The sequence below is a fragment of the Poecilia latipinna genome, unplaced genomic scaffold (assembly GCF_001443285.1).
Source record: "Poecilia latipinna isolate Pla-1442-1.1 unplaced genomic scaffold, P_latipinna-1.0 Scaffold1335, whole genome shotgun sequence".
In the NCBI taxonomy this organism is placed as follows: Eukaryota; Metazoa; Chordata; class Actinopteri; order Cyprinodontiformes; family Poeciliidae; genus Poecilia; species Poecilia latipinna.
In genome coordinates this window covers 157,767-185,546 of record NW_015113951.1, presented here as the reverse complement: position 1 = coordinate 185,546, position 27,780 = coordinate 157,767, and the positions used below count along the sequence as shown (strand labels likewise).

Sequence of the window (27,780 nt, the reverse complement as noted above, 5' to 3'; positions counted from 1 at the left end):
TGTTTATTATGTGACACATGAGGAAAATAATTTAAATGATTCATATGGAGTCCATTTTCCTGTTACATACAACAGGACAGCAGGGCTGTGCAGACTTGAGAGTTGCTTTATGTTTGCCAACTAAACTTTACTTGTTTATGCTTCACTATTTTTAGTACAGCAAAATACAGCCTGAACTCTCACAGAAGACAGTACTCGGGTGCTGCAGAGATTTTCGGTAAGCTTTGACTTGCTACTGGCAGCAGCTGTGAAGTAAAAAAACAACTTGAATAACAATGCATGTGCTGGCAGGTTACTAAAATGACGGCATTTGAGGTAAACCAACCGAGATGCCAACAATGAAACTCAATCAGCCTTTAACAGAGGTCATTAAAAAAAAAAAACATCTGCATTTAACCTTTTAATGAAAAGCTAAGATTGCAAGATGATTTTTTGAACTAGTGCTTTTTAAAAACATCAAGTCACCATTTTATTTATTTCATGGAAAACCATTATTAAAAATACACATTTACGCAGTGTCTTCAAAAGCCATTTACATGCAAAGCGTCCCCAGGTCCCACATCTTGGCTTTAGTTTAACAGCAAGGACACTGAAACATCTGTTTTAGCTTTAAAAGCCCTATTCAGTGAGTGTTTACCCATAAGCAACCTCTACACCCATAACTGTCATATTTACATTGACAACATGAGCTTTGCACTGGGGGGGGGAATGCCAGGATGCGAGTATATAATGCAATTCAAAGAACAAACCAACATCTACAGCAGTAAAATAAGACATTTTTGCACTTTTAAGTTTGGAATTCTCGTCAAGCTGTCAAACTAGATACTATGGTAATGATAAAAAAAGATTCAATTTAACCCCATGTTAAACAATTAGGTCTGAAAGTTCAAGTTCTACTAAGCATTTGCGATCAGACTGTTGAGCCAATGAATTGTATTTTTTCTTCTGCTTTTGGGACAAAAAGTAAAAGTACTGCGTTTTAAAGAAGATCCATTTTATTCTGACTGGTAGAAATGGTCTGCTGTGTGCTGTCTAGTCACCTCTTAGAGAAAATCTGACCTTAATTGTGTGAAATCAAACTGAGGTTTAATAGAAGCGTCATGAAAGGCAGATAATGGCAGAAAAAAAAAAAAAAAGCACAAGCCTAGAGACTAAACCTTGGGGTCATAGGTTAGTGGTGCTTGTCATTACATAAGCCCATATTAACTGATACCTTGCATGAGCTGCGGTTAAGCCAAGCTGTATTATATGGAGATTTGAAAACACTGCAGACTCCTGACTGGTAAAGGGGTCAGGGTCCAGCCAGCTAAATATGAAATTCACATGTAAAGAGTGTATATAATATAATAGCTCATAAATATTACACATTTCAAACAGTCCATTGCAACATTTAGAGTGTCCACAAAACGACTGCAAGTAATGATTAAATTAATACATGATTATTCTAGAGATTAATTGGATACAAACACTGGCAGAATTTGAACTAAGCCACTTAAGCCTTTTTAATACAATATTAAAAATACATAAATATGTAGATGAATAAGTTTTTTTTAATAAATAAGAAAAACATTTTATTGCAATAACATAGCATTCTTTAGTTTAAGTGAATTTTAACCAGGTGAATAAAAAAAACAATCCCACTTGAGGAGTTATGGGTAGAACATATTCACAGATAACTTTTTTTTTTTATCTTAAATGTATATGTTTTGTACACTGTTGGCTTAATTACTGCTCTGAATATGTTGGGATTTTTTTTTTAGTCAATAAATCATCTTTTATCTACTCCAGTTAATTAATCGATTACTAAATTAGTTGACAACTATTTCAATCGTCAGTTCCGACTAATTGTTTCAACATTTCTTTTTTTTCTCCCCAAATATCTGCCCCCCATTCTTCTCAGCATACGTGGTTCATAACGAGATGCGTCTATAAGTGGCGCGGTATTGCTGTGGCTGAAGAGACTGTCAAAGTGTAAAATATGTGACACTACAGCCTCGTGCCAGTCCACACAGCTGAAGGCAGATCCCAGAGGAGTCAGTGGGACACCAATCTGTGTGCCGCTGCCTTAATGTCCAGCCTTCGATCAGCTGCAGCTTAGTGAGCAATGAGCTCTGACCAGCAGTGGGTCTGGAAGCAAGCAGCTCCATTATCGTCTATACTGGTGAATCGCTCCCCTTCCCAGACTGTGCCTGCCGTGAGGCAAAGCAGATCTGGAAGAGCCATCCACACCGTTCCTATCGTCAGAGCTATAAAGGCGCAGGGAAGAAGCTACAGCTTCAGCCCGGTTATTTTAAGCCACCTGTACATAAATGTGTTCGTGGAGATACGCAAGTTGACCAAATAAATATGAAATTTCTATCGGCCATATAAAACCCACGAGTCAAAGTCGATTCAAACATGAAATCCGATCCGGTAAACGTGTGGCTCAACTTATATATTCACTGCTATATTTAAATGTAAGCGTCATTTCTCTTGAATGCATTTCAGTTTACTGTCTCGCGTTCATGTCAGACTGCGGCGGCGCTTGCTTAAGACACTGTGGTCTAATTTAATTCGACATGGTGATAGAGACAGCTGATGGTTGTCAGGAGCGCAACAAGGCACGGCAACACTGCAGAGCCGCAGTGTGTGCACACACAGGGAAGCAGGGTTGTGTTCCTGCAGCTTCACACATCCTGCAATAAACAGCTGATCCGCCCAGGTCAAGGGAGAACTGGAGTAAAATTAAAGGGTAAACCCACGTCAGCCTGAAGCATATCCTAGCTTAGCCTCGATACAAAAAAAAAAAAAAAAACTAATAATCTACCACGGACGGATCCTTTCCAAATAATTAAATTTCAAGGCGTAATGAGTAATAAATAATTTTCCAGCTAATTTAGGCCTTATGATATTAAAATTTATCTCTAATTCTTTATCAGTATCAGCTGTCTATCTTTATTATTAATACAACACTTCATCTCAATGACTGAAACAAAATCTGGAAAGGAATTTGGACTAGTGCGCACTTCCCCTCCTTGTTCCCGCATGCACGTGTGGTCATATGCTAGTCAACTGGAAGTGTAATCAAATTTATCAGAATGAATGCAACTTTTTAGGCTCAACAAGACTTGCCTCAAGGAAATATAATATTTGCAGTAGATTTCCAAAGATCTGCTGCTGTGGCCACAGAGTTGGAACAGGCAGAACGACTCGACTCAAACTCGTCGCTCTCAAAGCATCGCGGTGCAAAATACGCAGAAAAAGTGAAGTATTCACTGGACCTCTGCAGGGCTTTAGTCAATTAATTACTATGAATCCAGACTGACACCTGTTTAATGCAATATAAAAATATTTAGAAGGTGCCACTAGAACCACTTTTATGGAAAAACAAAAAACAAAACTTATTTAACATGTCAGAAGATGTTCTAACTGTATGCATTCAATATAACGATTATAAGGATGAACTGATCAATCCCCAACTTCCTTAATTTTACAAGAGCGACGACGAGTCGATACCCACATATGAAACCGATCTACCTCTGCACATGCCTGAAAAATCAGCTGCTGCCCTTTTTTGCTCTACCAGGAGAACGAGCTGACTGACTGAACGACTTGATTGTTTTTAGTTTAGCTAATTTAGTAGACAGCAATGCACTAAAACCTTTTATGTGTATTTGAGAGCACTACCTCATTTGCAACCAAAACAAGTTTGTATTGTTTTGTGGGTACTGTTGGACTAAAGATATTGACCTTAATCCACCTGATAGTGTTGGTTGTACAACAAAAAAAAACAAGAAAAGAAAAATTGGTATCTGCCAAAATTGGACTTTTTAAAGATTGGTAATGAGCTAGGAAACTGCAATCTGTTCATCCCTCAATAATTAGTATTGCAAGTTTCTTGATTTCAGGTGATAAGAAAACGCAGCAGCAGGTTACCAGAGTAACTTCAGCTTATAGCTACAATACAGGGGTGACTAACACCAGTCAGACGTTTCTCTACTCCAACACAGTTTATTTAAATGCTTGAATTACCTCCTCATAGTGCCATTATGTTCAGCAGGGATCTGGTAGTGAACCATCCTTTGATTCAGGTGAACCTGGGAAAGGTCTGAAACATTCAGAATACTAGCCATGAAGGACTTGGTGTGGACACCACCGGTGTAATGTTTCCACTGGATGCTTAAAGCAGCAGGTCGCCGAATGCTAACGCGTAGCTTTGGCAACGCCGCTGGCTCGAGCCAGCTCGTCTCTTGTGCAATTCAAACTAAATGCCTCCATTTATAGATAATATTTCTAATAGTTTAGTCAACAACTGTTTGCGGTTTGGCACGTTTAGAATATGCGATACAAACTGTTCCTCTGACGGTTAGGCAAGAATTGGCAATATTTCTTAAAGAATTAGAATAATCTCTATACTACAAAATTAGAAGATTTTTTATTATGTTCCGGGGAAATATGTGAGCCTCGAGTCCAGCAAAATAAACATATCCAAAGCTCATGATCCATTGTTTTGTGAAAGCACAAAACATTTTTTTTCACATGACATATTTTGCACAGCCTAGCTTATAATATTTCATCTTGGAGTGGGAAACAGACAGAGTAGATGATACTTAGGTCCAAAAAGTACAATTTGTTAAGAGAGACCGACAACATCAGTAAGAGTAATCTCTAAGTGCTAATTAGAACCCACTTTGAATTACTTCACGTAAAATTAAACAAACCCTTTAAAACAAATGCCTCTAATCCAATTAGGTCCAACTTTCCTCTGATAAACAGTTTTACATAATAGTAGAAAACCCGAACGAGTTGAGACACCTGATGAACTGAATCCTCTAATAACAGCTCTAATTTAGTCGCGTACCTATATGGAATGTGAACTTATGTCAAGAAAGCTCGCGTTGTCAAAAAAAAATATAAAAATTAAAATAAAATATATATATATATATATATATAAACCTATAAAACTTCTGACTAAACTTTTGAAGAAGTAATAAAGGACCAAAAACAATTTACATGGCATTTACAAAATTGCCTTGGCACATCTCTAGTGTTCACCTCACCCAATATAATAAAGTGAATGTAACAATATGAAAGTTTTGATATGGAAGAAAAAGTTGATTGTATTGTATGAGCATTTGAAATGGAGTCCCTGAAATGATGCGAAATGGGGGGGGGGAATGGTAAAATACACCTGACATTTAAGAACAGCTCATTAAAAATAACGCATTCGGTATGTTAACTTTACAGAACACATTTTAGCATGCGTTTTGGCTTAATCATTTTCAAGTGGAAGTGACATCATAGTTAGTCAGCTATTGTGATGTGTGCTAAAGTTTGACGGTCAGCGCCGAGGCCAAAAACAAAACTTAACCCCATACAGAGAAAAAGGGGGGAGGAGGAAGGAAGAGGCAAAAATATTTAAACAACTTCACAAAAACGAGACTGGTTTATTTGTTGTCATGGTATCATAATATCTCATATGAGATGTGATATTACCTCATACAAGATAATTAGTTTAAATTACCACAATTTGGGGGCATTTACACACTTTGTTTTTTCATCTTTATTTAAATAGTAAAAATTTCTCCTGCCGCTTCAAAACTAATCATATTAGCAAGTTACAAGCTTATAAAACAAATACATGCTGATAGTAGTTATTGTTAAGTAAGCTGGCTCTATGGACACAGTATATACTTTTTTTTTTTTTTACTGGAGTTTCAAAACAGTAATATGTGACTCTTTAGTTACTCAAGACCTGAAAGACTTTCAAACAGGCAGGTTTTTCTGTGTTCTCACGGATGGAAAAATCCATTAACCTTCTGAGTGGCAGTGTGCAGCAGTACGTGCGGGAGGGGCAGTGCTGCATTATAACATCCTCCATAAGGCCGGACACAAATCTTACTAAAAAGAAAGCCATAAAAAATATATTTTTTTTTGGCTTTAAACCATAGAAATAAAAAATAAAATTTTAGCAGCTCACTGGAAACATAACCAGTAAATATGACTTTGTCAAAGGCAAAGTAATATTAAGTAAGCATTTACCTTCTCAGACGTAATCCTACATATTTCATGATGGTTCATTTTGATTTCGCCACCATTCTGACACAATTTCCTTCAGATTGCGTTCATTTAAGCAACTACAAAGAAACATAGCTAATAGTCAAGGTCATCTTTTATTGCTACTGGTAACAGAAGCCTTCATTAATAATCCATGCTTGACTTGTCTTACAGCTTGTGTTTGTTGTAATTAAGTCTGTAGGGCACTGGTAATCATTTAGCAAAATATGTTTAAAGTCCCACATGGAATTGGGAAAAAAAAAAGTTTTTCCGAGAACTGTGGAAAAGTATTACAATTTATTTTATGAAGCAAGACGAACCGACTTTAAATTAGCTTATATTCACCAGCCTACATGAGATAACTGGTCAGTAGAATGAATAATATATATATATATATATATATATATATATATATATATATATATATATATATATATATATATATATATATAAAACCTCAAATTAAATACTATAAATCCAATAATTGCTAAATGTCTTGGCAGGAGACCAACAAAGAGCACGACATGGGGTTAGCTTTCGTTTTTAGCCTCAGCATTGACCATCAACCTTTAGCACACTTCACACTTGCTCACTAATGATGATGTCACCTCCACTTGTCACCACTGACAGATGACAGACGGGACTGAACGACTTCAGACTAAAACAACTTCCACAAACTGCACCTTTAGTGTTTATCTGAATAACTTAGACTACCAGATCAAGAAACCTCACGTTCTGGTCTATTGTTATTGTTAAACCACTAAAAGGAAGAAGAAGAAACATTTGCATTTTAGTTCAGCTGTGTAGTTAGACTGTAGTTACGGGTGTGTAATGAAGTTAAACATTTAGCATCCATAAGACACCCTATAAACGATTGCTGCTGTGTCCACCTCAAATTTAGAGGATGAAAGTATTTGCTTATTTCACAAAAGCGCCTGGTTTTAGCTGTGCCATGTTAACTGACAGAACTTGAGAATGTGGAAAACCCATCATATGAACTTATTTGGTGGTTAACAAGCACTTGCCAACTACCTTATGTTGATGAATCTGTGTGCAGATCACGAGATTAATAAAAACTGTCTTGGCAACCGGCTGAACAATCTAGCTTTTGGCTATTTTATTTATGCTCTGTACCTACATAGATTACACATTTATCCTTTTTCTGATAAATTAGAAAAAAAAATAGAAAAGTTAAGTATCCTGTCACAGGTGGAAGTGATTAAAATGTATTGAGGTTTCTTTACAAAAACAAAACAAAAAAACGCAGGCAGATTATGTAAGGACTAGTCCAGGAGAAAGGAGACTAGGGTGAGATTAGCCATTAGCTGCTGAACGCAAACCCCACGCACGCGGTGGAGGCTCAAGCGTGTTCCAGCGCTAATCTGCATCGTAATGTTCACAAGCCCAAATGAGGCCAGGACACCCAGCCCGACTGGATTAATACATACAGGCCTTCTTAAACGGAGATTACAAGTTCTAATGAAAAATAAAATTCCCAAACCACGTCAATTAAACTTTTTATTGTATTACATGCTCCCTCCATCTAATTTGTTACTTGGCCTGTATTTGTGCCAGTCTGCTAATATAAAATATGATACAATATGCCTCCACAATAACTTGGTTGGATATCACACCACTTTTTCTTTTATTTTTAAACTATAAATATAGTTAGCAGAGAGAAAGCTGGCTCAAATTCCTTGGTTGTCAAAATAGGTACGAAACGTCCTCCTGAATTAATAAATTGTCGGTACAAAATGTGCCGCAGCAGACAACTCCATTTCATACCTGGATATTTTGGGTGCAGCACGACTGAAAAATACTATAGGCACAACATGACTTGGGGTGAAATGATCAGAACTCATGTAGAACCAGGGGACAAAGTTTTATTACCGTATTTCCCCGATTGTAAGACGTATCGGGGGTTTCAGGGGGGTCGGCTAATATAAGCTGTACCCCGAAAGTAAGACATACGTCTTACTTTTCGGGGCAACACCTCTCATCTAGCTGCGCGCCGCCTCCTGCCCACGTCCGCACCGTCCCCCTCTCCATACGTCGCCGTGTCTGCCACCTCCCTCTGATCCAAATGAGCGCCGCCTCCTGCCCACTTCCGCGCCACCCCCCTCCATACGTTACCGCGTCTGCCGCCTCCGTCTGATCCAAATGAGCGCCGCCTCCTGCCCACGCAAGAGGCGCAGGTTGTTAATAAATGTTCATTTTATGGTTAAAACAAAAAATTCGACAAATTTTTTCCAATATAACACATACCCCAAAAGTAAGACATAGTGGGGCTTTTGGGGATAAAAAGAAAGTAAGACACTGTCTTACTTTCGGGGAAACGCGGTAGGAAACGAGAAAACTGGATTTTTGTGACGATACTGCAGGAGGGTGGATGTGCATTTGGGTATTAATAAAAAGGTAATTACTTTTCAGGTTTGTATATGGTTGTTTGAGCCTTTAACTCACTTACTGTAGGTTCAATAATAATGATTATATCGTAACATTACCAAAATTATGAATGCTGCAAATGCAATGTTGATTTACTTATCCCCCATTTTAAACACTTTCCCTTTCTTCTCCATCAGAATAAAAACCCACCTATCTCCCTGAATTTTAGCATCTCGATCACCAAGGCCTAAATCTGGTGAAAGACACCAAGTATATCCAATTGGCATTATTATTTATTGTGTTGGACTTGAACTACAAAAGCCTGACAACTAATTCGTCCAAGCAGTTCTTTACGTTTGTGACACTGCACACACTGATTTTTAAGAGTACAACCTAAAGCAGACGGGGCCGGTAGCAAAGTAGGAAAAGCGTAGACGAGTGGGTTACTCCGTTCCTATAACCTTCCGTCTTAAAAATAAGTGTCGGTTGAAAAAAAGAAGCGCTATGGTCTCGCTGTAGTAATTTGACAAATGTTTCTGTGACCTCAAGAAATGAAGTCACCTCAGGGGGAAAAAAAAATTAAAAAAAAAGTTAGAGAGAGTCCCTTTTGAACAATGTAAGGCCTCCACCTTTCTAGGGATTAAGAGGGAAAAAAAGGTGCGGTCCTCCTTACTGAATGTTAGTGTATGTTAAAAGAATGACTTCAGACAAGTTGTATTAAAAATGGGTGTGACCATTAATGCAGTGTTTAACGGCACAGTCTCATGTGTTGCGTCTGCGGGTGAAATTAATTCAGATGAAAGCCGTCGTACCTGCAGCTTCCAGTAAAGCCTCGAGTCGAGCTTGCGTCTCTGGATCTACCGTCCTCAAATCGACTCCGTCTGTGGCGCTGGACAAAAGCAGCTCTGAGGCTGTCTTCATAATGGGGTTATCCAGGTCATCCTGGTCCAAAATGAATGACTCCACCTGGGAGAGACAGGAAAAGGTGGGTGATTAATTCAAATTTGCTCGACTGCTTTGATTTTCAAGTTAGGCCTTAATGTCACCCTAAATCTGATTTGTAAGCCATCGCTTAAAAGGCAACCATCACTACATCTGGATCGGGGACTGAAAAGTAGAACAAATCAGGCAAGGGAAATAAAGTAAATCAAAGTATCCCATTACCGTAACTACTGTTTACATTGCATCGTATAAAAGAGGTCCCACACCCTCCACATAAGTCCGTCATCTATAAAAAGACCGGGCATGTGGCTCTTGTTTATTTACAGTTTCTCCGAACAGAGGGAAAGCAAAAGAAGGAGCACAGGGACAACGGCGTCAAAGTGCGGAGAGCGTTATTATGGTGAGGCGTTATAACCTCTGCACACAGTCAGATTCAGCCGAGAGTCGGCTGCCCAAATTCACCACTAGAGTCTCATACCTGAGCTTCGGCACACTTTGTTGTCATGTTTTGCATTGCAGATGATCTATTCATGCACAGAAGTCTAGGAGTACATGCATTAAGGAAACTTTTAAGAAAAAAATAATATTTACAGATATGCTTGGGGGTTGGGGGGATTATCTCTGCATAAATAAAATATCGTTGAAATTTTCCGGTTTAATGTTCCTCTCCGTCTTGTCCATTTCTTTGCTCTTTATAAATATTTTAACATTTGTGACCTATGCAGAAAGAAGCAGTGGTAATGGAGAACATATCAGGACAACTTGTATATATACTTACCGTCAGCTTACCAGCTAAATATTTAAAATTCTAACAAAACCTCAGAATAAAAAGGATTCCTATGAAGCTAAATTATAAGATTAACCAAAGAAGGAAAAAAAATCATTAGAACTTAAAATAACCGCTATTTTATGCAAGAATTAATAAATCCTTCTGCAAACATAAACATTTTTCTTTTTTCTCTATTCAGTAATTACATCAATGATAGACTGAAACATCGTTTTGTATTTCACTTGGATGGATCTCAAATCAATGTCACAGAGGAGTTAAAAAAACAACAATGTTTCCAAAATGTTTAATAAAATTAAAGCAGGCTTTCAGTCTCTAGAGCTAATATGGGAAAAGCGTCAACATTCAGCATTTAGGAGGAATTTAGTTATATTATAAAGCGCAACGGAGCATGGGAGATGTATTTTTGAAAGGTCTTCATGATAAACAATGGATATCAGTCTTCCCTATTAAATGAACTACAGCTCCCAGCGTGTTGGTATCCAGAGAGTTGGAAAGGCCTAGAATGGCATCTGCTTAATCCCGGGGCTCAGATTTTAGCTACTGCCCAGAGTAGCAAGCTCTCCACTGGACTACAACACAACAACAAATGCCCTATTTCTGCTCGAAACATAGCAAAGATGCTATATATTAGCAGCCTGATTCAACTGTCTGAATCAGGTGCAAGTGGCAAAATTGTCCTCATCTTCTCCAACTATTGCAAAGCAGATGTTCGGACAAAAACAGCCAGATCATATTGACAGTGCTGTCAGCTGATATCCTTACTTGACTGTCATGACTTTAGGTTTTCAGACAGATAATCCTTCTGTCAAATGTTAGAAAAGTATAATGGAGGCACCTCGACGGGAACGATGTCCAAGGGGCTGTGGTGTCAAATCTCTCCACATCCCAATAACAACCTGCCAGCAGGCTTTCTGACAGTAAACTTGAAGGTAGGATGCAAATGACAAAAATAAATAACTTTGCCAGTTGGTGCAAGTGAAGTGTTTAACATCAACCAATCTAAAAATGAGCATGTCTGCTTTCGTCAAAAAACCCATTTAATGCTCACAAAAAAAAAAAAAACCTTGCAGAGCAGTTCTAAAATATTGCATTTCATTTGTTGAAATGCTACAGACATTACAAAATCTACCAAAAGTTAGGGTGCTACCTATTTGTTTACAATTACAGATCGAACATGTACATGTGGTGTGACAATGAACTCTACCACAGATGCAATCACACCTGTCTGTCTGCATGAGACGTGGAAAGTCACATCACAACATGTTTCCAAGCTGTTTTCATATATGGCTGACACTCGTGGTGGTCAGAGGAGTAGATGAGGTTTACAAAAAAAAAAAAAAAAAAAAAAAAAAGAAAAAAAAAAAAAGCTTGCTTATTTATCAGAACCAAATGTGGACCACCAGAGTTGTTGGGCTTAAACGTTATTACCTAAACGTGTTGGAAAAGTTCGTAGAGGTAAGATCCCGGTTAATTTACATGATTTTGAAAAGTGACGTAATTGCACCACAACTACGAAATGGCTGGCATTTAGCTGGCCCTGTGCGTCCGTGGCTTTCTGGACATCTAGCATACGCTGGGGCTGGAAAGCTGCTGAGAGACAGCAAACTTGTGATGGGTGTTGCGAGACGACAGCACCGAACGAGGCCGTAGTCGCTTCCACCCGAACTAGGCCGTGGCCACAGCCTGCGCTGCATAAATAAAACATTTCAGCCTGTTGGCATGAATAACTGCCCCCGTCTTACCAAACACTGTCGACATCGAGCTGTTCATGAACTTCTGGATTGAGGGGAGATACTACTTCTCCACTGTGTTTGTTAACTATACGTAATTTAAGCGGCCTGGGAGGGGGTGGTTGCCAACGGTTAAGCTTAAGCTAACTAGCTTAGCGTTGCTACCTCGGAAACCTCGTCTTCGTCGCTGCCGGATCCCGGACCCGAGGAGAGGACGGCCGCGGCCGCTAGTTTGAAATCCAGTCTTTCTGCGGCAGGTCCACCGGGTTCGCCGTACAAACGCACTTTCTTTCCACCAACACCAATCCCAATGCTTCCAAGTCCGACTCCTCCTGGTGTCGCTCCTACCCCCATCCCTGCCACTGGGGAACGAGGAGTCACCGAGTCAATCTCGTCCTCGAAGCCGTCCGTCAGCATTGCCGTCCCGGCTACTGCATCCTGCATACTTCTGTTCACGATACGCGTGTTAACGGGCTATTTGTTAACTTAAACGTCCGCCCAGGCGCTTTCTTGGAAGATATTTGCTTGATTTTACTTCAGGGAATCCAGAAACTCTCCCGAAGCGAGGGTTGAGGAGGTTCTCTTTCCCCCAGCCATTAACTTTCTAACAACCTAACCCGATACGCACTGTTTCTCAGAAACACCGCCTCTGTGGAGAATCCTTTTCACCTTATTGGCTGAGCAAGATAGACCTCTGTTTCATATTGGGCCACATTTCTGCTTGTCAAACATGAGACCGCAACGTCATGTTAGGTTTACCAATATCACGAGGCAGTGGAACGAACAAGACATGGTAGGCCAACTTAACTAGTTACTAGTTTTATTAGTTTACCTAAATTCACTGGGGAATTTTAAATTCATGGAAGAACAATTTGTAATTATACTAGCTGCTGCCTTTCTTTATTGACTTGCTAAGCGTGAATTTACATGACAAACAAGTAATGCTGTTTGTCATGTAAGTGTATTGTTATTAATATGCCTATGTCACATTTTTTCTGTTTTTATGTTTCTTTATATTTTTCAGAACTCCTGACAGTTTTGCAAGCATTTTGCTGCAGGTATGTGCAATATTTGCACAGACACAAAAAGGCACTTTTTAGACGCAAAGTACATAATTAGAGTTAACAATTAATTGCTTTTGGAGTATGTCTATAAGGTAATCTGTCAAATTTTCCTAAACTGATGTGTATATGTTTGCTTGTTTGTTTATTTGAGTTCTGTAAAATATATGTACCAGTACATTTTTTTTTCCTTGACTGTGGAATATTTTCAGAATAAATCAAATAATGTATGAACTTGAAATAAAATATTCTAAAGGCTCCTTTTTAATAAAGTTTATAATATACCTTTGACTTTTACAAAAAATATACTACATATATGGTATATGATCAATAATCAAAAACTTTCTGTTGCAATATAGGTAAACTTCTAAAAATGTAAGCAAAGTTGAAAGTGTCTAGAAATATTAAACATTTATTAGCTGAAAACATTTTAATAGTATTAAATTGTGTTCAAGAAATGACTATAGGGCTAAAAAATGTCACTATGCTAGAAAAAGAAACAAGTACCTCAGATATATAATATGTAAAAAGTTTCCTCCTACTTACAGAAATACACAACCGTTTTAGAGTCGTTTTTGATTGACTACTAAACAGCTTAAATAAGAAAAGAAAACATAAAAAAGCCTTAAGTGATTACAAGAGTTTTATTCTTTGGAGACATCCTGTGTCATCTGTCTTGGCCACTCTGGTTTGACAGTATCTTGGATTTAAAATTTCATAGATTAATATGTAGCAACATGCTAACAAAAATAATGTCCCTCTATTTCCACTAATGCCAACATTTGCATATTGTAATCAGCCAGGTTTACAGCTTCAATATAATGCAATTGTACCTGGATTACTGTAACACCTTTTTATCACAATATTGTAAATATCTTCTATAACTTTTTAGTGTAAAACAGTAAAAAAAATGTGTGTTATAATTATTGTGTTGTTTTGAATTCACTTACATAGGCAGGTGTTGTAAACTGCGAGGTGTTAAACAACCTCTACATTAAAATAATACTAAAAAAGCAATAATGATCGCTGTAAACCATTTTTTTCGGATTTGTAGGCCAGAAGATGCTGAAGGCCAGGCCAGACTGGGCCTCGGGCAGCAACGTCATCCTGCCGGGGATTGCCAGGTGCAAAACGAAACCCACATTTTGGGCGATTTTATTATATTTCTGAAGATTTGACAAATGTTAAAGTCTTGTGCCGTTATTTGATTTAAGTCTCATTTATAAAAGTATATTTCGTAGAAATGTATCTAAAACTTGACAGTTGAGTTGTAGTTAAGACCCGTACTCCTTCTGTAATGTCTTGAAAGGGCGCCCTGAAAGGGGGATAGCTGGAGCATTCTGGCAACACAGCGCGAGGTTTCAGCCGCATCACGCAGCGGGTCCTACCATACATCTCCGGCGTGTTGCATCTTCGGCTGAACAGGTAAATGTTTAAATGTGTTTGGTGTTTTGCTTATTGGTTTCATTCCTAAACAGCGTTTATTTTACTCATTATGGTAACAGAATATACTCTGTAAAGTAAAGTTAGCAGTTACACTGTAGCCTCAGTTAAAATGTTAGCCGTTGAAGCTAAGAACATGGCGCTGGTTGAAAGGGCCGCTATTGTTCTTGTATCCGGGTGCGGCGCGAGCGTGCTGTAGGCCACACACTTTTTATTTAAAAACAAATGAAGGTGTAGATAAACTGCATGTACACATTTGGAGTTAATAAAGTGTCAGGCTTTAATTGTAAGGAATTAATTGTACACTAAATGTCGATTGAATGTTTTCAGTTAGCTACGGATTTTTGTTGCCACAGAACTAACTACTGCTAATTCGCGCTGTTGAATAATTGAGATATAGTTCAAATATTTTAATGATTCTTGTGTGTGGATTTTTTTTTTTTGGTTGTTTCTTGTGAGGATATTTTGCACTACATAGACGGGTCATTTATAATTTGATACATAATGACAAGTGTTTAAAAAAATAGGCGCGAGAGGGTGCTGTTACAGATCAGTCATAGTCCTCCATTCTGTAAAACGTAATATTTTTCAGTCATATAGTGTTTTGAAGCAACATTTAAACATATTCGGCTATCTAAAGTAGATGGCAGTTAAATTGGCCAAGGGTATGAACACAACCAATGAAGGTTGCTTTGCATATGTGTCTTTCTATTAACAGAAACACTCATCTGCTGCAGAGTTATGTATAAGAATGTTTTTAATTTTTCCTAACAGACATGTAGATTAAACATGCTAACTTGTGTTTTTTTCCTATTAGGAATTGGGACAAGACATGGCTGATGAGGGATATGTTGTGCGAATCAGGGGTCTACCTTGGTCTTGTTCAGTAGATGAAGTTCAGAGATTTTTCTCAGGTATGTATGCCGGGGGGAGGAACATGACATTTAACTTGTAAAATAGAACCAGTTCATCATCTTATCTCTAACAAAAAGACTGCTCTTCTAATGTACCGCTGCATGGTCTACATTTAAAAGCTTTTGTCAAATTGCAAAGACACAACACAGTCATGTGAAATAATATTGTAAAACAAATTGCAGCCACAGGATACAATAGTATCACTTCTAGACAAAAATGTATCACATTTGAGAACAGATGATGAGTCAAATTCAATACACATCTGGTACTTAAAACTAGAATTCAGCACAGATATAAATATCTTGAAAGTATCCTGGGAAAACCACAATCACTGTGTTGACTTAAGTATTTTTATGACCTACCATGCAGATAGTTCTGAATGAATTTGGTACAGAGTTACTTAAACCAGAGATTGTCCAACCTGACCCTAGGCTTATAGCTTGTCGAATTACAACATTTAGTTGTTTCTGTAAGAAATTTTACAGCGTGGACATAATTTCCCCCATAAAACATCTTTCTAGGCTGCAAAATTCTGAACAATGGAAGTGGAATACACTTCACCTATACAAGAGAGGGCCGCCCTAGCGGAGAAGCATTTGTGGAACTGGAGACGGAAGAAGACCTGAAGATGGCCGTGAAGAAGGATAGAGAAACTATGGGCCACAGATACGTTGAGGGTGCGTACGACAGAGTCCTTCTTTTGACAGATGTTGTATTTTTCTGACACTGCCTTAACAAATTGTTTTTTCTTTCATGCAAAACAGTGTTTAAATCCAACAATGTTGAGATGGATTGGGTCATGAAGCACACTGGCCCAAATTGCCCAGAGACGGCAGGAGATGGGCTTGTGCGCCTCCGGGGCCTTCCCTTTGGCTGCAGCAAGGAGGAGATTGTGCAGTTTTTTTCAGGTAAAAACTTCTGTTGTTTGTTTGTTTGTAACTCCCTTTCGGGTTAGGAATAAAAGATTATTGCCCCGTCTTCCTTTCTTTGTTTCTTTCTTTTACAGCACCGATTCTTGCTGCTTCTGTGCAAGAAGTGCTCTTTAGGTTAATTAGCTTTTAGAGTGTGTTGCGAGAACATAGAATCATAAAATGAATTAGTTTATGGTAATGAGCAAAGAAATGACACAAGGAAAAAGGAGGCAGTTGAAAGTTTGAACTTAGGTTTTTTTTTTTTATTTAAGTATTTGATTATTTATTAGGGATCTGGAGTGTGTATGTAAATACCCATTTTCATCTTCACACCATTGTCCATATAGAGCAATCACACATCAATTATTTTTCTTAAGCAGAGTCTGATTCTATTATATTCCACTGGAGATGCACCGATCGAGGATTTGTGACTGATTTCTTTTGTGACCATCGTTGACGCATCGCACTGAGTGAGAAAGAGTTCACTGTAATACAGGGTTTCACTAATTTAAAAGAAAGATGAAAGTTTAGGGTTTATATTTTAAATTGCATTTAACATCCTCTTAGTTATTTACATGCTGTGTCATTCTAATGCAGGCCTTTACCAAAAGGCTGTCAGAATTTTTTAATTGTGCACGTTATATAAGAGACAAAGGTTGAAAGCTCAAAGCTTTTTGCAATAAAAAGACGTTATCAGCTCTAATCTTTTTCAATAGCCTTCCCCCCATCGCCTTTTTGAAAAAAAAACAAAAAAAAAAACAACCAGAGTGTGGGTAAAAACGGGTGGTTCCTTTTTTGTACCCGGCAAAGTCCAGTACAGCGACTAATACCCAGCACTCTTTCTGTTGTATCCTGAGTGAACAGTTGACATATCTCTGCAGAAAGTAGTTCCTTTTTTAAATGGCTTCTCTGCTTCCTCTGCCTTCCTATTTAAACACCCCACATACACTGAAAATAGCTTATTTAGGGGGTTTTTTTCTCTTAGAAGCTACAGTGTTGAAGAGCTTTTGTGAGTTAGTTTGAGTTTCCAACCAGCAGGTTTTACTGAAAATCGCCCGACGAATTCTCGGTGCATCTCTACTTTTCACTGATAAAACCTCTCTCATATTTTAGTTTCATTTTGTTCACATTTCTCCCTGCTTTCGTCTCCTAAAACCGTTTTCTTAACTTGCAGTATAAGACTTGTATAGTATCTCGCAGGTAAACCGTATTTTTACTCATGTCACCCACCAAACTCCTGTTCTCTTTTCACCCACACTCCAATACTACCCCGGTTTTCACCACACAAATCCCCCCCCTACCCCCTCTCTTTTTCATATGCTTACTCTATCCTGTCATTTCTACTTTACCCCCAGAGTATAATAAATGTGACTCCTTTAAATGGCCAGTTGAAACTGAACTGGTGTATGTGTGATGTAAAATTTTCTATCTCTCTTTAGAGAAAGTTCTCTGTTATTGGGCATGTGATTTAATATGTCCCCTGCTGGGGTTATCTGTCCTTGGGTTGAAGGGTTGGAAATCGTGCCAAATGGGATAACATTGCCGGTGGACATCCAGGGGAGGAGTACGGGGGAGGCCTTCGTGCAGTTTGCTTCACAGGATATAGCTGAAAAGGCTCTAAAGAAACACAAGGAAAGAATAGGGCACAGGTGGGGATGGTTGGTTGGCTGGCTGGATAAGTTGCTTTTCTTATGGTGTGCACATTCAACATCTGAACCAAATGCTAAACTGACACTACATCTAGAATATGAATAATAATTAGAACACACCCACACAAAAAACCCTGCTATACTGGATCAAACTCTGCATACATTCAATATTTTCAGTGGGATAATAAGTGCTAGGGCTTCATAAAAAAATAGTTGAGAGCTTGATTGGAAAATGTAACAAATTTTAAGAGAAAGACTGAGTCCAGGTTTTAAATGGTCAGGAGTCTCCCTGGTGGTAAAATCAGAGGGAGAATACACACTTGGCTCTAGAGCCCTCTGCTATAGGCAATGCTTAGAGGTCAGCTCAGTAGGGCTGGAGTTCTCTCTGACTCTCCTAAACCAGGACGCTGGCTGTCATGGTAAAGACCAAGAGTTTACTGAAGTATGCAACAGATTTCTAAATTACCTCAGATAACCATAAGAAAAGTTTAAAGTTACCAAGGCTCTTGTTAATTTGGAAAATATTTCTTTCTTAAACTCAATTGCCTTTTATTGTTTTTTTTGTTTTGTTTTTAATTAACAAATGTTAGGTACTCATAGGCTTTACTACCAATGGAATACATCATAACAGCATCTGCATAGCCCAGTATTAAGCAAATGCAGTTTCATCCACTCCCCCCGTGCCTGAAGGGTTTTCTCTCTATACTCTTAGGTACATTGAGATATTCAAGAGCAGCCGCGCTGAGGTGCGGACCCACTACGAACCCCAGAGGAAGCCGATGGGGATGCAGAGACCGGGTCCCTACGACCGGCCCTCAGGTGGACGCGGTTACAACATGATGGGCCGAGGAGGCTCCTATGACAGAATGCGTCGAGGTGGCTACGGTGGAGGTGGGTGCAATTAGACACAAAATTACACCTGCTACCAAATCAGAATCTCACTTTGTTTTTACTATTTTAAACTAACATTAAGTGTAGGAAGTCAACCTGGCTATCTTGTTTTTTTTTGTTTTTGTTTGTTTTATTGAAAAAGATGAAACCAAAACTGTTTGTTTGTTTGTTTGTTTTATTGAAAAAGATGAAACCAAAACTGAGACGTCTTAAGGGTGTGGACTTTGTTTACCGTTTGTGTGTAACTTGTATATCTCTGTGTGCCAGTGCTGCACGGTGTAACTAATTAGATTAAGCTGTAAAGTCCATGTAAGACCATGTGTTAATCTGACTGTGTTTTCAGGTGTATCTGATGGGCGGTATGGCGATGGCGGCTCTTCCTTTCAAAGCACAACAGGTCACTGCGTCCACATGAGGGGGCTGCCATACAGAGCCACAGAGACGGACATCTACAATGTAAGAGACACCTCACCGTCTCACCTACATGCCATACTTTCTGTGGAATTTATCACGAATCTCCTCGGCACACGCTTGGGTTTTCTTACCTTTTCTTTTTTAGTTCTTCTCTCCGTTGAATCCTGTGCGGGTCCACATTGAGATCGGCCCAGATGGGAGAGTAACCGGGGAGGCAGATGTAGAGTTTGCAACGCATGAAGATGCTGTTGCAGCAATGTCCAAAGATAAAGCCAACATGCGTGAGTTTGTTATGGTTCACTTTAAAATAACTGCATTTAACAAACCTCTCTTTTAAGTCTGCACAATCATAATGACTTGTTTCCTCTACAGAGCATCGCTATGTGGAGCTGTTCTTGAACTCCACAGCAGGGGGCAGTAATGGAGCCTACAGTAGTCAGATGATGGGTGGCATGAGTAAGTGTCAGGGTTAAGAAAACCCAAGATTCAGTAAAACCTTTTTACTTAAAAATTGTATGACTTTAATTTATTTCTTTTAGTAAATGAATCCATTCAAAGGTTGCCAGCTATTATAACATTTATAATTTTTAAATATTGTTTTATAGCAAAAAATCTCATAAAGAAGCGATGCTTGTTGAGAAAGGAACTTTTACCAGAGACTGAAATGCAGTTTTCTTTTTTTACATTATTTTATTTGTAGTTGATTTTAATTGGGCTATTAGATGTTGAAATGACTGACTGGTTATGGGTCGGACTGTGATGAAAATGGTTTAGCGTAAGAATGGACTGAAGTGAATAGGAGCTCACCCTCACCTATAGACACCCTTCTCCTGACAGGTATTTAAAACAGCATCAAAACCATCACAGGTCCAACATATTCATCCTTTGTTTTGTTTTTTTCACAAAATATACCAGGAAAGTCCCAGTAGAGTTTATTGGAATACACATTGTATGTTTAAACTTCTTAATATTTGCTCTTCCCCTTAAGATCAAAACATTTTGCATTATATAAATGGCATTTTTTCTTGTTTCCAAATTTTAAGTGACTAAGAAAAATGGGTATGATGTACTTGGATATGACTAAGATGTTGAGTTAAAAATATTGAGTTAACCTAAACAGAGTAGAGCAGTTTCTTAAAAAAGTATTGCGTGTCCTCTCAGGCCCGTCATGGTTTGTCCTCCACAGGTAACCAGTCGTCTTACAGTGGTGGCCAGCTCAGCTCAGGGTACTCTGGTGGGTACAGCAGCCAAGGAAACATGGGTGGCTACAGTGAATATAGTGAGTGTCAGCTCTTTTAACTTTTTTTTCTACCTTTGCTTTGACTTTAATTTCTAGGAGCTTTAGTAAATCACAATTAAAAATGTTTATAAAAAGCAAAAGAAAAAAAATAGTAAAAAGCTCTGCAGCTGCTCACTGATAAACTTGATCCTCACTGTGTTTCTCATTTTTGCTTTTCTTGTTTTGAAAGGTTATTTTCTTCTTGTACAGTTTTATATTTAGTGAGAACTGCTTGTCTTAAAAATGATTTTAACAGCCTGCACTTAGGCCACAGCATCATGGTACTTTTTCTGCCATGTACTGTAAAACCTTGAAATAAACTGAAGTTCCGTTATAAGAACAATGAAATATTTGACAAACAAAAGGAAATCAAGCATTGTTATGCTGAAAAAGATTAAAGCAACTCTGTTTTCTTAGAGAGTTGCTTTTTTAACACATTTAATAAAACCTTTTCAAACCTCTGGTAGGTTTTAAAAAATAAAATCCTAGAAGGAACGGCATGTGCTGCTACTTGGACTAGAAATAAAACCCCACAGTTCATGTTATATTGGTTTTCTATTCAGTGACCAGTCCTGCTCCTTTAACAATCAGCATTTTAACAGATGTATAACATGATTTGTTGTGCATTAACATGAATGAACTCTTGGGTCCTATGGTGTTTATTCTCTCTCTTGTTAGGTAACCAGGGCGGAATGGGAAGCAGTTACTACGGCGGTGGTGGAGGTGGAAGCAGAGGCTCAATGAATGGACTCGGTGGAGGATGGGGAATGTAGTTTTTCTGTTTTTTTTGTTTGTTTTTCTCACTCTCAATCCTTAATTTCATGTTTTTAAACTCAGCATTTTGCTGGAAGGACTGGAAATGTCTCACTTTGTTAAACATAGGATGATGAGGTGAGGTTGTCTTTTGAAAAGTATCGAGGGGTGGGATTTGTATTTTTTTTAAGTGCGTGATTTACAAAGAGAAGTGTGATCATTTGTCGTCACAAGAAGTGTAACTGAAGTGTTGTCTTCCCCATTCCTCCCAGACCTGACTCATTACAAAAACCACGTTAATGTCCCATCATCCAGAAGTGTGACATTTTGTTCTCCAAACCCCTGCCTGCTTCTGTAGGCTAACTCTTCCCGTACTGGTGGACTTTACATGACTCAAGGAATGCATGAACAGAAAATCTGTCTGATATTTTTTGGATGTTTGACCTCATTTTGCTTCTTAAGTGTTTCAGTTAAAAATGTAAATCTGACTTCATGGTGTGCAGGTGTTTTGTTTCCTAATGTTATGACTGTTCATTGGACTTTCTTTGTGATGAGGGCTACGTGAATGGCAAATCTAAAATCTGCTACCATGGAGGTTTTTACAGCTTTGAATGCTATTTGTATTTTCTGTGCACAAAGTGAATAAACTAGTCTGGAATACCTTAATGAAAGTAAGGCTGGAAAAACTGGTTTTATTGGTTTATCAAATGGATTTATAAAAGTCAATCATTTGCAGATTATATAAATGGTTTTTGCAGAAGTTGACAATCTACAAAGCTTCAATTTCATACATTCTTACGTTTGATTATTTAAGATTATACAGTTGTTTACACACACTTTCATCCAGTACTGAGGCAGCTGAAGTTAAATGAACTACCAAACAGAAATCCAAGCAAAACTCATCAGTTTTACATAGTATACATCCAGTTTTCTGTTATAAAAGACTAGTTACTAGAGATGCAACAGTCAGGCTTTGTTTGTAGCCAATACATTTAGCAAAATATCTACAAATTGAGAGATTTTTCATAAGTTTTACTTGGATATAGTTTAATTATTATCCCCATTTATGCACCAAAGCATATGCATTTGAGCTGCCGATCAGTGCAACTCGAGGGAAAACTGATTTAGACTGACTGGTGCGTCTCTAATCTTGTGCAGTACTCAGTGTTTTTCCTACAGCTAATTAAACATTTAAAACCTTTTTAGTCAACAGTCATTGCAATCTAGTTCATCCTATCAGTGTTTTTTTTTTATGTCACCCATTGTTTAATACAGGCAAGTAAATGCACCTGAATTTCAAGTTGACAATGAAACGCCAAACCTGGTTGTAATTAGTATCGTACGCTCCCAACTTCAGTGGTTGGGTTTCTCCAGTGTTAGGAAGTCTCTGTAGAAACTTGTAAAGTTCTAAATGTTTCTGTCAGGAAGCTGTGGAGGAACTTCTCTGCAGCAAGAGCGAGTGACACACGTCGCACACTCTCACGGGCCGAGGGTAGGACGGTAAGGCTAGCTCGTTACTTGAACAAGTGTTGCAGTAGATGTCGCCGCAGTTCCTGCAGTGGTGCTGCAAGCAGAGACCTTGGATTGAAATCTCCGTCATGCTACGTATGAGAAAAAAGAAAAAATGACGTGTGGAAAAGCCAACCTTTCTACGCGAGATGGAGAACTCCTTCTGGCATTGCTTGCACTGTGTGGCTTCATCGTCTTTCATCCACGCGTGGCCCTGTGGAGGTGGGTTTAAAAGTTAGCATCTTCCCTCTTCCAGCACCGTTATTTGCTCATCGATACGTTACCTTCAGAGCTTTGTTAACCTCCTTAAAGTCCTCCATCTTGAGTTTAGACCTTTGACAGGGATGAGGGCAGAATCAGAAATGTTTTGTGAAGAAATATGATTTGGATTAACATAAGAATGGGGGTGGGGGGAGGATTCATTATATTTAAAGGTAGGTACTAACTGGCTTAGATGCAGGCCCATTTCCTGTAGTGTCTGCTCCTGCTGTTCACACCTCTGCTGCAGGTGCTTTTTCTCCGTCTTCAAATCCTGCAGCTCCTGCACCAGGAACACAAATGAATTGTTAAAACTGTATTCCTGGAATAAATTGACCTCAAGCAAATATACCAATTTCTAGAGATGAACCCTGTGTTTGTATTGCGAACTGACCGTGTGAAGGCCCTGCAGCTGCTGCAGCTGGGTGCAGAGTTCGGCACTGTTGTCCTGTTCCCGTTGCAGAGCTTTCTGCAAACTTTGTCTCTGTTCTCTCTCTGCACGCAGCTCATTCTCTAACCCCGTTCTGTGTAAGAAAAGAGTCGCACATGAATTATGTACTTCATATCAGCATTTAAATTAATTCCATTGACCTCCTATAAGGTTTCAGTCTGCAAAACCTTAACAGCACTCTGCACACGTTAAGCGCTCTGCATGTGTGCTAACCTTAACGTGTCCAGGTCTGTCAGCTGTTTCTGGAAAGCGTCGACTTTTGCTTCCAGCTCCACCCTCATGTCTTTATCCGACTGGTCAGTTTGTCGACTCTGCTGCTCCGATTTCTGCAGCCTGAAATGCCAAGCAGGCAAAATTAACCAACCTAGAGCGTTTTAGCAAGCAACACAAGCAAAACCCACCGGGCACATACCGCTCCTCTAGTTCCACCATGGCTTTCTCCATCTCGTTTATCCTCTGCTCCAGCTGCACCGCCTCCGCCTGCTTTTTCTCCGCTTGTCGCCCCGAGTCCTAGGAGACCAACCGGCTCGTTCAAAAGCGTGCACCGTGTGGTGGGTGGGGTGAAACGCAGCACACGCGACCATTCTCACCTCTGCTTTGTGGAACATCTGCAGGTTAAGACTCTTGACCTGATCGAGCTGGAGCCGTAAGGCTGCCAGAGTGTCCTGCTTCTCGTGGATGTCCTTCTCCAGTAGCTTCATGGCCACCTCCATCTCCTTCTTTAGGCCCACCTGGAGCTCCAGCTCACGCTCCAACTCCTGGCATTCGCGCATTTAAACCCAAGACAGCAGGAGTCAAATATAGTTTTAAGACTAAAAATATTAAGAATGAATGTATGTAGCAAATAGACCCAGAGAGCCAAGCAGACGAGACAAATATTAGTCGTGCATTTGGCCAATCTGGCCTTTTTGTTTGCCAGGAGCCATGTAGCGGACTCATCAAACATGTGGAAGAAAGTGTTCTGTTCAAATAAGACGAAATCTGACATGTTCCTTTATTCCTAGGAGTGGCAGCAAACTTAACACTGCAGATTAACCTGGTAAGGACAGTACCCTAACCCAAAAAACAAAAAAAAAACTACTGAAGTCAGGTTACAGTCACAGTTGCAATGGAACGACTATCAAAGCATATTCATGTGTTCGAATCCATTGCATTCATCCATTCATTGCAATAATGCAGTAACAAACCTGGCGAATTCGCTTTTCTTCTTTGTATTGCTTCCACACCACATTGTACATCTCATCCAAACCTTGTCGAGTCTGTTTGTATGTCTCTAGCTCCACCTGACTGTCCTGGAGCGCTGCCTGAGAACAACAACAACAACAACAAAAACAGGGTTATATTCCATAGATTTGTTTAATTTTTAAGAAGCTTTCAGTCTCTTCCTGCAAAAAACAGTTTCAAACCTCTTCCTTCTTCTGGCTCGTCATCAGGATGGAGTCGTTCTCCTGCCTGAGCTGTTCCTGTTCCCCCTGCAGAGAGTTGATTCTGTCTGTCGCTGCCGTCAGCTAAGAAGAGCAAAAGTATTTATTGCACTTGGAGTCACGTAGATACACGGAGATCTTTAGAGTGGCGTTAAAATGCCAGTAACCTCCTCCAGGAGCTTGCTGTTGGTCTTTTCCAGAGAGTCCATCTTCGCCTGCAGGTCGGTGACGGTGCCGCTCAGGTGCCGATTCAGCTCTTCGATGTAGTGCTTCTGGTCTAGAATGGCTGTCATCTTTCCGTCACTGAGAGGAAAAGAAACGTCGGAACGCAATCAACTTTTCAGCACGCTGCGACGCTTCCGTTGGCTTTACAGTTGAAGTCGCATTGACCAAGCAAAACCCACTCACTCCTTTGGCGTCTCGCTGCTGGTGGCATCTTTCAGGTAGAGGGAGAAGTCAATGACCGCCACCTTAAAGCGAAGGAGAGATGACGTCAACTTGTTCAGATGCAAACTGGAGTCTGAACAGCTACAGCCTTTCACTGGGTACTGACCTGAGAGTCGAGGTCCTCCCCTTTAATGCACAGGTTAGCGTCAATGACGTTCAGGCCAACGAGCAGCCCTCCCATCACCGCGCCTTCCTCCTCCAGCATTAAAGCGCCGGCGTCGTAGAACTCACTAGGGCGATTGAAATTTGCACAAAATGACACTTTTGTACTCGCTTTTCGTCCTGCAACGTAAATTCTTCATTTGCTCGACTTTACAAACCTCAGGAGGTCCTTGCGGTCCAACAGGGTCTTCAGGTAGTCGGCTACTTTCTTCTGCATGAGTGCCAAATGCAGCCAGGCCCGAGCCCGCCCTAAACCCGTTCTGGGGAAGAGCACCAGAACATGAACACGACTATACAGGCGAAAACGGTTCTTGACTTTTTTGTAGCCACCAGTGTTTCTACTAGAGATAAACCAAAACGATATTAATATCTGTACCAATATTGATGTTGAAAAAATAAAATAAAATCTAGATCTGGTAATGGTGACATTATGGTTGATCCATAAGGGCAGATCTATTCAGTCCAACTCTACGCTTTGTGCTCTGAGCGACATCAAGCTCTATTATTTATTTCACATTATATTCAGAATTGAGCTGTCTGAACCATTTGAAAGAAGATTTGATACTTCTGTATTGGAATCATCTGATAGTAAGCCTCGGATATCTGTATCGATATGAGAAGTTGATAAAAGTATATCGGTTCATCAATAGTTTCTACATATTGATGAAAATTCACAACTACTCCAGAGTCAGATTCCAGATTAATCAATTGACAGCAGTGATTAGTGGACGAGTGAGTAGAGGAAAGGCTAGAGACTGCTGGTTTGATGGAAAAGAAAAACTGAAACACAGATGGATAGATGGACCAATAGTAGAATAGATAGATGGTTAGAAAGACAAAACAGATATATATACACTTTGACAATGGTATATCTTTTCTAAATTCATGTTCCTTTTCCAGGATATTCTATACTTTTCCAGGCTGTGAAGGGAGCAGGAACCCTGCACAACATACCTAATGCCAGGCAGGTCTCTGGCACTTGTGGCGATGTTGGCAGACTCTGGACACAACTTCTCAACAAGCTCCAGAGGCCCCCATATGGACTTGTTCTGACCAATAAAGGACTTCTTGGCTGAAAGAACACGGAGCGCAAAAGTCACTTATGCCAACCTGAACTCTGTCCTCACAGAAAATAACGCTTGCTGCCATTGACCAGACAGCTCACCTTTAAGGCCGTGTTTGAGGCAGTGTTCAAGGACCAGGAAAAACTGCTGAAGAGGAGGGTACTCGGAGTCGAGAGTCCTGCCCAGGCTCAGAGAGGACTGGATCAAAACTTTGATGCTTAACTTCATCATGCTGAGGAGGTTGGATCTCTCTATGGCCATCGGGTCTTTAGTGGGTGCAACTGTAAAATTAAAAAAAGAAGAAAAAACTTTGCATCAGTAAGACAGGCGTGACTTCACCATAACAAGCACAAACTTCTAGACAGAAGTGCATATCATCAAATCTCAAGCTACATTTCATGCCCACAGAGTCATGTGTTGTGACAGCTGACAGATACTGACAGAAACTAAAGAGGAAGTATCAACTTGGAAGAAAGTAGTCCATAGTTTGATTGAATAAAGTGTGAAATAGTTGCAACCTACCGGGAAGCTTTTCTGAAGTGCTGTTCAGATCATTTTCTGCCTCCTTCTCGCTTGCAGAAGCCACAGCGGAATCCTGGGAGGCTTTTCTTGGGGCGGCTGCGTAGCTCATCCCGCTGCTGATCGTCTCCGTGGCCTTCCGAGCCAGAGAGAGGATCGGAGCCGACCAGCTGCCCCCTGCCGCGACCGGGTGAATATTCTCAGGTGGGTCCCGACACTCACTACCGGTGGGTTCATCGTTGGTCGCCGGACCCGCAACTCCCTGTTCGTCTGGCTCTGGTTTTTCTACGTGATCCTCAACAGCTGTGTTTACCTCCAATGTTTGGTCGGCCATGTTTGTTCCCCCCTCCTCCCCTTTCTCCACGTAAACTCACGTGACCAGTTCAGCTCAATCACGCGCGCTTTAAGAAATGATCTCTTCTTCTATTTATTCATTGGCGATGAACGAATAATTCTTGATTATCTATTACCGCCACCTCCTGGACAAAGAAAATCCCCAATTTATACAGATAGATAGATTTCTATCCGACTCCAGAGCTGGTGGCAATGTGTTGCAATATTTTAAAGTTTCAAAACCGCATAAAAATATGCTCCAAAAAACAGTTTAATTATATGAAAACTATATAAACACCTCCCATCACTGTTGCAAATTGTGGATGTTAAGTCACAAGTTCTCAAAATCTATCTATCTATCTATCTATCTATCTATCTATCTATCTATCTATCTATCTATCTATCTATCTATCT

General features: G+C 39.6%; 3 protein-coding genes across 13 annotated transcripts in view; 1 reads left to right on the top strand and 2 right to left on the bottom strand.

The window, feature by feature from the left end:
• Positions 1-12,506, bottom strand: part of ankhd1 (ankyrin repeat and KH domain containing 1) — a 34,759-nt gene extending 22,253 nt beyond the window's left edge. For all 10 annotated transcript variants that reach the window (XM_015055773.1, XM_015055774.1, XM_015055776.1 and 7 more), the window contains exons 1-2: positions 12,049-12,506; positions 9,234-9,387 (exon numbers count right to left, since the gene is read on the bottom strand). In XM_015055773.1, coding sequence (XP_014911259.1) covers positions 9,234-9,387; positions 12,049-12,327 — 433 coding nt within the window. In that variant the 5' untranslated portion in view covers positions 12,328-12,506. The remainder of the gene's footprint in view (positions 1-9,233; positions 9,388-12,048) is intronic.
• Positions 12,507-14,268: 1,762 nt separating this feature from the next.
• LOC106961787 (heterogeneous nuclear ribonucleoprotein H1) lies at positions 14,269-21,865 on the top strand. 2 transcript variants are annotated; one of them, XM_015055795.1, is made up of 11 exons: positions 14,269-14,369; positions 15,205-15,301; positions 15,824-15,979; positions 16,067-16,210; positions 17,724-17,862; positions 18,575-18,753; positions 19,097-19,209; positions 19,313-19,448; positions 19,540-19,623; positions 20,354-20,446; positions 21,125-21,865. In XM_015055795.1, exons 2-11 carry the CDS (start codon positions 15,220-15,222, stop codon positions 21,217-21,219), a joined length of 1,221 nt encoding a protein of 406 aa, XP_014911281.1. In that variant the 5' UTR covers positions 14,269-14,369; positions 15,205-15,219; the 3' UTR covers positions 21,220-21,865. The 2 variants fall into 2 exon arrangements, with proteins under 2 accessions (XP_014911281.1, XP_014911282.1); XM_015055796.1 differs by having other exon boundaries at positions 21,121-21,205.
• rufy1 (RUN and FYVE domain containing 1) lies at positions 21,237-27,425 on the bottom strand. Its single transcript, XM_015055794.1, has 17 exons — positions 27,037-27,425; positions 26,616-26,795; positions 26,405-26,522; positions 25,609-25,710; positions 25,395-25,518; positions 25,250-25,311; positions 25,009-25,144; positions 24,824-24,925; positions 24,605-24,721; positions 24,008-24,175; positions 23,830-23,927; positions 23,631-23,750; positions 23,361-23,490; positions 23,155-23,249; positions 22,993-23,041; positions 22,845-22,922; positions 21,237-22,763 (listed from the first exon to the last, which is right to left on the bottom strand). Exons 1-17 carry the CDS (start codon positions 27,365-27,367, stop codon positions 22,620-22,622), a joined length of 2,154 nt encoding a protein of 717 aa, XP_014911280.1. The 5' UTR covers positions 27,368-27,425; the 3' UTR covers positions 21,237-22,619.
• Between the last annotated feature and the right edge of the window lie 355 nt (positions 27,426-27,780).

Bases quoted from the DNA above. Each gene is read 5' to 3' on its own strand.
- LOC106961787 (XM_015055795.1), top strand. From the start codon at position 15,220: ATGGCTGATGAGGGATATGTTGTGCGAATCAGGGGTCTACCTTGGTCT. The intron at 17,863-18,574 runs GTGGGGATGGTT...CTATACTCTTAG, and splicing joins AAGGAAAGAATAGGGCACAG to GTACATTGAGATATTCAAGA. The intron at 19,210-19,312 runs GTAAGAGACACC...TTTCTTTTTTAG, and splicing joins CAGAGACGGACATCTACAAT to TTCTTCTCTCCGTTGAATCC.
- rufy1 (XM_015055794.1), bottom strand. From the start codon at position 27,367: ATGGCCGACCAAACATTGGAGGTAAACACAGCTGTTGAGGATCACGTA. The intron at 25,312-25,394 runs GTCAGTACCCAG...CTTCGCTTTAAG, and splicing joins GGGAGGACCTCGACTCTCAG to GTGGCGGTCATTGACTTCTC. The intron at 22,764-22,844 runs GTTGGCTTTTCC...CTCTGCTTGCAG, and splicing joins TCTCCATCTCGCGTAGAAAG to CACCACTGCAGGAACTGCGG.